At 36.6% G+C, this 9326-nt stretch overlaps 3 protein-coding genes across 3 annotated transcripts in view; all 3 read right to left on the bottom strand.

Moving 5' to 3' along the window:
• Nucleotides 1-598: 598 nt before the first annotated feature.
• On the bottom strand, nt 599-4299 carry LOC145735607 (esterase FE4-like). The gene is made up of 11 exons (XM_081989590.1): nt 4119-4299; nt 3932-4066; nt 3751-3882; nt 3524-3695; nt 3285-3470; nt 3031-3236; nt 2775-2979; nt 2542-2708; nt 2332-2464; nt 1436-1568; nt 599-1382 (listed from the first exon to the last, which is right to left on the bottom strand). The coding sequence occupies exons 1-11, from the start codon at nt 4161-4163 to the stop codon at nt 1199-1201; spliced, it is 1698 nt and encodes a 565-aa protein (XP_081845716.1). The 5' UTR covers nt 4164-4299; the 3' UTR covers nt 599-1198.
• Nucleotides 4300-4630: 331 nt separating this feature from the next.
• LOC145735606 (venom carboxylesterase-6-like) lies at nt 4631-7057 on the bottom strand. Its single transcript, XM_081989589.1, has 10 exons — nt 6901-7057; nt 6708-6848; nt 6517-6648; nt 6307-6466; nt 6067-6252; nt 5626-6015; nt 5382-5548; nt 5140-5269; nt 4929-5088; nt 4631-4876 (listed from the first exon to the last, which is right to left on the bottom strand). Exons 1-10 carry the CDS (start codon nt 6946-6948, stop codon nt 4690-4692), a joined length of 1701 nt encoding a protein of 566 aa, XP_081845715.1. The 5' UTR covers nt 6949-7057; the 3' UTR covers nt 4631-4689.
• An 8-nt stretch (nt 7058-7065) lies between these two features.
• LOC145736105 (venom carboxylesterase-6-like) overlaps nt 7066-9326 on the bottom strand; it is a gene marked incomplete at its 5' end in the record, with an annotated part of 32632 nt that continues 30371 nt past the window's right edge. The window contains 10 exons of the mRNA XM_081990355.1: nt 7066-7292; nt 7349-7508; nt 7562-7691; nt 7752-7915; nt 7969-8361; nt 8407-8592; nt 8642-8798; nt 8849-8980; nt 9057-9200; nt 9248-9281. Of these exons, the coding sequence (XP_081846481.1) occupies nt 7106-7292; nt 7349-7508; nt 7562-7691; nt 7752-7915; nt 7969-8361; nt 8407-8592; nt 8642-8798; nt 8849-8980; nt 9057-9200; nt 9248-9281 (1687 nt within the window). The remainder of the gene's footprint in view (nt 7293-7348; nt 7509-7561; nt 7692-7751; nt 7916-7968; nt 8362-8406; nt 8593-8641; nt 8799-8848; nt 8981-9056; nt 9201-9247; nt 9282-9326) is intronic.

Raw genomic sequence — 9326 nt, 5'->3', positions numbered from 1 at the left:
AGGATTAGGCTGTTCATTAGAGCAGAATCTAGGCGATTAGAGTTGCACATTTACAATTTAAATTGGTTCCAGATGATTGAGTAAATTTATATTAAGCTGGAACTTACCAGGCCAAACCAACAAGTTTCTTGTTACACAACAAGATGCACGTAAACTCCCACGTCCTTCAGCTTTTTCATTTCCTTTAAGCGTATAGAAAAGCCGAAGGAAAATCACGATTTTAACGAAGGTTTGTTGTTTTCTTAGAAAGCCCATCATTTTCTCCGGAAATTTCGAACAGCGGGGGTTTGTTCAATAAATTAACGACAGTAATGTCTTTTGCGGTGTCAGTTACACTTTTTTACAGATTTTTTTTTAATAAATTTTCCTATAAATACCAGTTAATTTGTCTTGGGATTTTTCCAGTCAGCCAGTAGGCGTTCTTTTTTGCTGTTTTTGGCCTCAAAAGTTGTCGTTAAAGAGCAGCCAAAAAAACGTTTAAGTGCTTTCAGTCTTAATTAAATATACCTGCTGCGTTTTTGTAAATAAATTTCGTTTAGAAAAGCGTTTCTTTTTTAAATGGGCCACTTAACTACTTTATAAGAATATTCAACTGAACTTTGTCTTTAAAGAGTATATTTTCGTTTCGTTGCAACTAAAAACTCAATATTCCCATCATTTTTGTATTTAATGCTAAGAATACGGTAACTTAATACAAAGAATTCTGCAAAATTCTTGAAAGAAACCTCACAAATTGGATGCACCTGGAGCATGATAACGTATCCAATTTAGTTCCACAATAATGACTTGTAACCTTTACTGAAAGTTGGTTTTTTGTTTTTGAAAAAAATACTCACTTTATGGACAAAGTATATAAAATGCAAATCAAACGCATTGCAGGCGTTACAAAAAAATTGAGCTGGATTTCTATAGGCTTTGGTTTTAATCAAGAAGCGATCCGGAATAAAGGTTTTAAATGTCCGTTATCTGGTTAGGTCCAGTTATTTGCAATAAAACTCAATTAAGGTCCACGTTATTCGGAAACGAAACGGGATAGTGCATGCCACATGATGCACTTTACAATGGAAAATGCTACATCCCAATGGGGCTTAATTTCCAGTCTGAAAGAAATGACGAGCAACAAAAAACACGGTTAACTACGCGCCGGAGAAATGAATTTAAATTGGTTTTAACTGGCTAATTAATTATTTCTTTGAAACTAAAAAGTTTCATAAGGTGGTATTCCGTATTTGTCATACAGATCCAGCCAGAAGTTGTAAGTGGATAGGGGATCGGTTTTCACACTCATATCTGACCTAATGTCCATGTATTTCAAATCACCTTCGGTTAGTTTAGGCCAAATTAAATTCTGAAGATCATCGTCAAGGCTTGGAGTTGGGTTACTGCAAATAAAAACTAACTATAACATATCAGTAAAAAATGTCACAAAACATACTGGTTAGTAACAAAATTGAGCCAAATTTTCACTAAACGTCTATGCACAATCTGGTCAATTTCACTGTAATCACTCGGATTATTTCTCTGCCAAATATAGTTACCCTCCTCGGTGTGGGTTACATTAGAAGTTCCTGAAAAACATACAATAAAATCCATCAATCCCGGATACACACAAACACATTTCCTTCCGAGCAAATCAAGCGATCCGTCCTTGTCGAAACGGATTTACACCCAATCTGTTCCTCATTTTTCAAACAAACCTGAAAACTTTGTGTTTCGAGTTTAAGGAGCGAAAATTCCGAATTTATAGCTCTCGAAATGCTTAAACGCTCCCATTTCTATTAATAGTATTCCCTTACAATATCGAATAGGGGATTATAGTTTTAAAGCATTAAACTCTTGGGAAAGACAAATAATTGTCTTCATGAATAATAATTAGTTTAATTGACTCAAAGTTAGTGAAAATAGTTAATTTTCAAAACGTTATTACTAAAAAAACATTATAGTCAAACTTTTCTTTAAAATTGAGGGCTGAAAAGCTTTATTTGATGGGAAATCAGTTGGTTTTTTATAGCAAAACCGTATTTTTAACGCTATCACCGGCTTTTCATTTTTTATGTTATCTTTATGGGGAAAGTTTGAATGGAAACGTGTCGAAAGTCCTTTGAGTTATTTACGGTTGGTTCGATTTAATAGTCACTCTTATAAAATGGCAATTTGAATATACACTGATGAAAGCACAGTTGTAAAAAGTTTGATGTACACAAACTAGATTATTCGAGTTCATGCAGAATATTTAGCACACATTACAACGAAATTGCAGTACTTTTTACAGTTGGTTATGTAAAATAACGGTTATTTCAATTCAAAAAGCAAAAATTTAATATTTCTTACCAGGATAAACGTGGTCGGTATTTCCACCCATTTGGCCTGAATATGAAAACTTATAGAAATAAACGTCAGTGTACTTGGATTGCAGTTCCGCGTGTCTAACTAACGACTTTTGAAAGTCTTGGTCCGTGTAATACTAAAAGTTGGTTAAAACGGCATTTTCGCGTGGTTAATTCATATGAGTCCAAATTGCCCGTTTGTCTTAAAACTCACCCGAATTCCCGTTACCAAGTCGTTTTGCATGTCGCCGTCGGGTGAATATTCGTTTTTAATGGCGTCTCCTGCCGCCTTTTTGGCGTCGGCATCCTCTATATGCATTCCTTGGGGCACTAGAATTGTATGGTCCGAATCGTAAACCGACAATGTACCTTGCATCCATTCTAGAAAATTATTACAAACCGGTAGGAGCTTCAGATGTCACAAATGATATTTTATTCAAAACTTACGGTTGTAATTCATCAATCCTTCATCAGCACAGGTGCCAATCAAAATAGGAACTTGATTAAAACCCCCACCAGAAAGCACTTCATAAGGCTTTTCGGTCAGAAAAGGATCAGAGTTGTCAGCCTCCACAACAGGGGCGTAGAAAAATCCTTGATGCAGTTGCGAATTGATGACTCCATTAAGTCCAGTGTCAGAATATGATTGAGCCTGAAAATTACCTTTTTAAGTTGGTTCATATTAATACTAAATGGTACTAACCCAATCACTGTAGCTTTTCGATGCAGCATCAATAGATTCGGCGGTAACTGACTGTAAAACTGTCAGCAGAGCTTCAGAGTCCCTGTTGGTTTCAAATCGAGAATCGATAAAACTTGCAGTTTTGAATGTGATCTCAGTTTGGTTTCTTTGGTACGCAAACGGGCATAAGCAGGTGCCGGAGGATAAAATGGCGGCACTGAATAAATCTGTAACTTAAGAGTAATAAACTACTCTGTTCTTTAAGGGACAGACACCTTTGGCAGCCGGACTCATAATTAAATACCCGACCGAAGCACCTCCAGCTGACTCTCCAAAAATAGTGACTTTGGAAATATCACCACCAAAAGCTGCAATGTTGTTTTGCACCCATTTTAAAGCCAGCAGCTGGTCCTTCAGTCCAGCATTTCCTGGTATCACACTATCACCAGTAGAGAAGAATCCTAAATGAATTGTTCTACAACGAGAGTCCACTGCGCTTAACAACTAAACCAACCAAAAGGTCCTAGTCGGTAATTAACAGAAACCACAACAACTTCACCGGTATCCATGAAGAATTCAGGTCCATAACTCCCTGTGGAGCTTTTAGTTTGGCCAGATCCCCAAATGAAACCACCACCATGAATGTAGAACAGTACAGGCAGTTTTTCAGAAATAACGTTGGGATCCTAGTCACAATTTTCATTACCACATATTTTTCACAACAAATTCACAAAACTTTACCTTAGGAGTGAACACATTCACAGACAAACAGTCTTCATTCTCATCACTTGAATCCACGTCCACTTGGTAGCAAATGTTTCCTTCTTGAGTGGCGTCCCTAACTCCACTCCAAGTCTCAACTGGTACTGGTGCCTAGATAAAGTGGTTAACACTCAAGGTGAATATAAACAGTTTAGGGTACCTGGAATCGTAAGGTTCCAGTAGGCGATTGAGCGTAGGGGATCGAATAGAAAGCGTAATAATCTTCACCAGCGTAAGTGTACTTCTGGATACCTTCAACCGATCCTTCAGTTATATTCAGGATGAGAGCATTAGCCTATAGAATTTACTAGTTTAAATTCAATTTATTTTCCTTTAGGAATAATTACCAAAGTGTGGACGAACAGGACTAATAAAGCTGGAAAAAACCACATCGTGATTGTTCTGAGAGTACAACTAAAGTGTTTGAAAGAGCATTGATTTGAAGTATTTACTAAGATACTAAAATTGTTTTCAACTAACTGATTACCCTGGAAATCAGCAAATGATTACTTTCACTCATCCTTAAAGTTATTAAACTGAACTATGATGCGAATTTTTGTGGTATTTAAGTACACAAACATTGTCATTTCAAGGAGTTTATTTTGCTTTAAACCTAAAGTGTCTTGCCACTTATAACTTAAGATAAAAACGGAGTAACTTTTATTTAAATAACGAAACCTGTCCAGTTCTTTTGCTAATGCCTCTTAAAACTGGAAGTTAATAAGATACAACTCTAGACAATTTAAAGTCCTGAAAGTTTCACTGAAAACAATGGCCACTTTAATCTTTTTTAAGAGAGTTGTTGACACTACTGAACGGCTTAAAAATCGTTGAAAACAGGTAAAAAGAAAAGAGTAAATTTGACATTAAAGTCTGTATTGTATAATGAATCAACTTTTCTCCACCTTTATGGAGGTATTAAAAAGTTTCAAAAGGCTCGACACCGTAATCCTCATAAATGCGCTCCCAAAATTCCATTCGGTCCCGTTTCAAATCCTTTTTCACCTCCAGGTTCCGGCCTATTTCCAGGTAACGGAAATCGTCTTGCTTAATTTGAGGCCAACTCACGTTTTGGAGCAGATCGTCGTTTCCGGGTGTCGGATTCCTTAACAACCTTAATATAGTAACAACCAAGAAAAAACAAAGGGAAAACTTACAGGTAAGTAGCAAAATTTACTAAAAGTTTCAATGATCGATAGTGAACTGCCAGATCTTCTTCACTGAATTGGGTTAGATTAGCGTTGTTTAACTTGCTGTACCACATGTAGCGGTTGAAGATGTAGTTTTGATCTTCACCGTGACTAACGTTACCAGAACCTGAAAATTTCATATATTAATGATTAAGATAACTGAAAATAAACAGTTTACCTGCTAATTCTTGAGGATAGTCTCCCATAGCCCCATGATAAACAAATTCGTAAAAGTACACTGAAGACCTGCTGGCTTGAAATTTGGCATCTTGGATTAAAGACTTAGTAAAGTCTTGTTCAGAATGAAACTGTAAAACATAATTTGATCAAAAACTGTATATCAAATACACTTCTAGATTGAAGCAACCCTGATTTGCTAGTTAATCCCTCTAATTTCCGTTAAAATTTGCATACGCTGACCTTAATTCCCCCAAGAACGTCCTCGTAAAAGGACTGACCCGATGTGTATTCGTCTTTAATTAAATTTCCCACTGTCTCGCTGTCATCTTCGTCGGAAATATGCAAACCGCCCGGAACGAGAAGTTTAGGATTGCTGTCATAGTCTGCCAAAGTCCAATTGAAGTAATCTGGAAAATACCACATCCGGATGTTACCCAATCACAGAATATTCATTCAACAATTTTATTTTAAATTATTGAATTACCTGTTAATAAATATAAACCTTCTTCTGCTACTGTTCCTATCATAGCAGGAACTTGTAGATAATCCCCATTTTTGAAACTCTCATAAGGAAGTTTACTCAAAAACGGTGCATTCGCATGATTTTCAATGATTGGACCATAGTAAAACCCTTGCTGAATCTGTAAAGTCCTGGTCGATTCGGTGCTGGAATAACTTTTAGAAGCGGCATCGATGTCTCTAGCTTCAGCTTGTTGCAGAAATTCCAATAAAGCTGTCGAGTTCCAATGTTCACTTTCATCGAAGGTATTATCTATGTAAGCCGCTGTTCTATAAGTGATTTCGACTTGATCCCGTTGGTATGCCCAGGGATTAATTGACGTTCCGCTTTGCAGGATTACGGCTCGGAATAATCCTTAAATGCGCGTATGTTAATTAAACGGGATAGTGGAAGATTTGGTCCTACCTGCAGATTCGGGATTTAGCAATTGATAGGAGACAGTGGCGGATCCAGCGCTGTGGCCGAAAACTGTTACTTTATCAGGATCACCCCCGAAGTATTCAATGTTTGCTTGAACCCACTTTAAAGCTTGTTGTATGTCCTTAAGTCCGGCATTTCCTGGAATAACTCCATCCCCAGTAGAAAAAAACCCTGAAATAATGCTATTAAAATTCCTATACATTTCTTGGTTGACTTAACTTATACCGAATGGTCCAAGTCTGTAATTAACTGTAATCAAAACCACATCGTATTCCATAAAAAACTCCGGCCCATAACCACCCTTAACCATTCCATAACCCTCTTTAAAGCCTCCCCCATGTATAAAAAACATCACCGGCAATTTCTCGTCTCTGTTTGTAGGATTCTACAATTACATTAAACAAACTCAACCTTTTAAATTTAAAATTGTCCTACTTCAGGTATAAATATATTGAGAAAAAGACAGTCCTCGCTTTCTGCATCTGAGTCTGTGGTCACCTGGAAACAGATGTTTTTCTCGTAAGTGGCATCGTAGGTTGTGGTCCATGGTTTAACTGGAACAGGAGCCTAAAAAAATAAATAAGTCATATAATTTACTGGAGTAGACAATTTTCTGAACAAACTACCTGAAATCTTAAATTTCCAATAGGTGGTTCTGCATATCTAATGCTGTAGAAAGCTTGATAGGTTACATTCGAAAATTGTGTGAGCTCATATTTTCCTTGTATCAGACCGTTTGGAGTGTTCACAACCAAATCATCCCCCACCTAAAATATTACCCTTCAAACTTTTATATCCCTTTAAACATCATTAACTTACCGCCCAACTGGCTAGTAACAAAATTGTAATTAATGGTAAACCATACATTCCCCAAGCCTCGTAATGTAAAACTGTTTTCCATTGAAAAGTTTATTAAGAAAAACCTCAATGAATTTGAAGTTGTTATTTATCTTATCACACAAGAGGAAAAATATTAGTAAACACTTTATTTAAGACACGTTTATTCCACGTAAACTATAAAAAGTCAAAAAGTTTCAAAGGGGCCCACACCATATTGCTTGTAAACCTGATCCCAAAACTGCAATACATCTTTTTTTAAATCCTTTTTAATCACCAAATCCCGGCCTATGTCCAGATAATTAAAATCATCTGACGTGACTTGAGGCCATCGCACGTTTTGTAACAAACTGTCATCCTCAGGAGTAGGGTTACTAAGGAAAAATGTTATAAAATTAGTACACAATATTCCCTGGCCGAAAAGACATACAGGTGTGTAGCAAAATTAACCAGAAGTTTAATAAACCTTTTATGAACCATTACATCGTCATGACTGAATTGAGACAGGTTAGCATTGTTCAGCTTACTAAGGTGAAGTATTCTGTTGAAAACGTAGTTATTATCTTCCCCGTGGCTTACGTTTCCAGATCCTAGAGTTATTTATAATTATTTTAAACAGTTATCTAAATTAGCAATAACCAACCTGGAAACTTAAACTGAAAGTCTCCCAATACTCCTTGATATGTGAACTCAAAAAAGTACACGGGCAATTTTGAAGCTAGCAAATGCGCAGTTTTAATTAGTGACTTAGTAAAATCCTGGTCTGAATGGAACTATCAACATTAAAAAAAAGCAACCATCAGTAATTTACATTTTATCAAATTCTTCTTTACCTTTATTCCAGCTAAAATATTCTCACAGAAACTGCTCTCTGTATATGAATTTTTAATTAACTTTCCCACAGTTGTACGATCATGTTCGTTGGATATATGTAAACCTCTAGGTACCAGAAGCTTCACATCATTATCGAAATCTTTTAAGGAAGAATTGAAGTAATCTAAATAAAATTTATAATAGAACTAGATTTACGATAGCAGTTAAGATATTAACCTCTCAAGTAATACATGTATAAAGCCTCTTCAGCGTTGGTACCGACTATAGCAGGAACCTGAATAAAGTCGCCCTTCTGAAAACTGTCGTAAGGGAGGTTAGTTAAAAATGGAGTGTTATTGTGAGTTTCTAATGTGGGTGCATAGAAAAACCCTTGCTGAAGCTGTAAATTGCCACTCTTCTGGTGAGTTTCAGTGTACGATTTAGAAGCTGTGTCTATATCTTTAGCAGAAGCGATTTGCAAAAACTCTAGTAAATTCGTGGAATTACGCATTTCATTGAACTTAGGGTCTATGTAAGCTGCAGTTTTGTAAGTGATCTCCACTTGGTTTCGCTGGTAAGCCCATGTATTGATAGCGCTACCACCTCTCAATATAATAGCTCTAAACAGCCCTAAAAACACCATTGACCTCTGCACATCAAATAAGTTAAAAGTACCTTTTGCCGAGGGATTAAGTAATTGATATGAAGCGGCAGCTGACCCAGCACTGTATCCGAACAAAGTGACTTTACCCGGATCACCTCCGAATGATTGGATATTTGCGTTGACCCATTTCAAAGCAAGAAGCACGTCTTTCAAACCAGCATTTCCAGGTATAACCCCATCGCCCGTTGAAAAGAAGCCTTAAAACTTATATAATACACCACTTTTCACAGTGGGGCAGTAATTTACCGAAAGGTCCCAGCCTGTAATTTACAGTAACTAAAACCACATTGCGAGTCATGAAAAACTCAGGTCCAAAACCGTTCTTCACTTGACCCGAGCCCTCAACAAACCCTCCTCCATGTAAATAGACCATTACAGGCAAATTAGCGCTGGTCAAAAAAGGCTAAAATTGATTTTATAAATAAAACACTAAAATAGAATGTACAAACTTACTTTGGGTGAGAATATATTGACGAAAAGACAATCTTCGTCTTCATTTTCTGTATCAACCATTACTTGAAAACAGATATGTTTTTCATATGTAGCGTTGTACGTTGTTGACCACGGTTTGACTGGTACAGGAGCCTGTGAAATGTTTATGTTTCATAGCGTCCACTAATACACACTGGATGGTACGTTTTGGTAACATTTTTAGTCTTACCTGAAATCTTAAATTCCCAACTGGTGGTTCCGCATATCGAACACTATAAAATGCATAGTAAGTTCTATTGGAGGATTGGCTAAGTTCAATTTTGCCTTGAATTCGTCCGTTCGGTGTTTCAACAATCAGTAGGTCCTCACCTACCTACTAATCACTTTTGATTATGCTTTTGTAACTTGAGCTGCACTTACCGTCAGTTCTAGTAAAAAAACTAGAAAAATGTAACTTGCATATTAACTTGGTTGCTAACACACTGGTTGGTATGGTTGA

The sequence above is a fragment of the Ips typographus genome, linkage group LG11 (assembly GCF_016097725.1).
Source record: "Ips typographus isolate SLU linkage group LG11, UJ_Ityp_2.0, whole genome shotgun sequence".
In the NCBI taxonomy this organism is placed as follows: Eukaryota; Metazoa; Arthropoda; class Insecta; order Coleoptera; family Curculionidae; genus Ips; species Ips typographus.
Note: the sequence above shows the minus strand (reverse complement) of the source record. Positions and strands in the feature narration are given on the sequence as shown.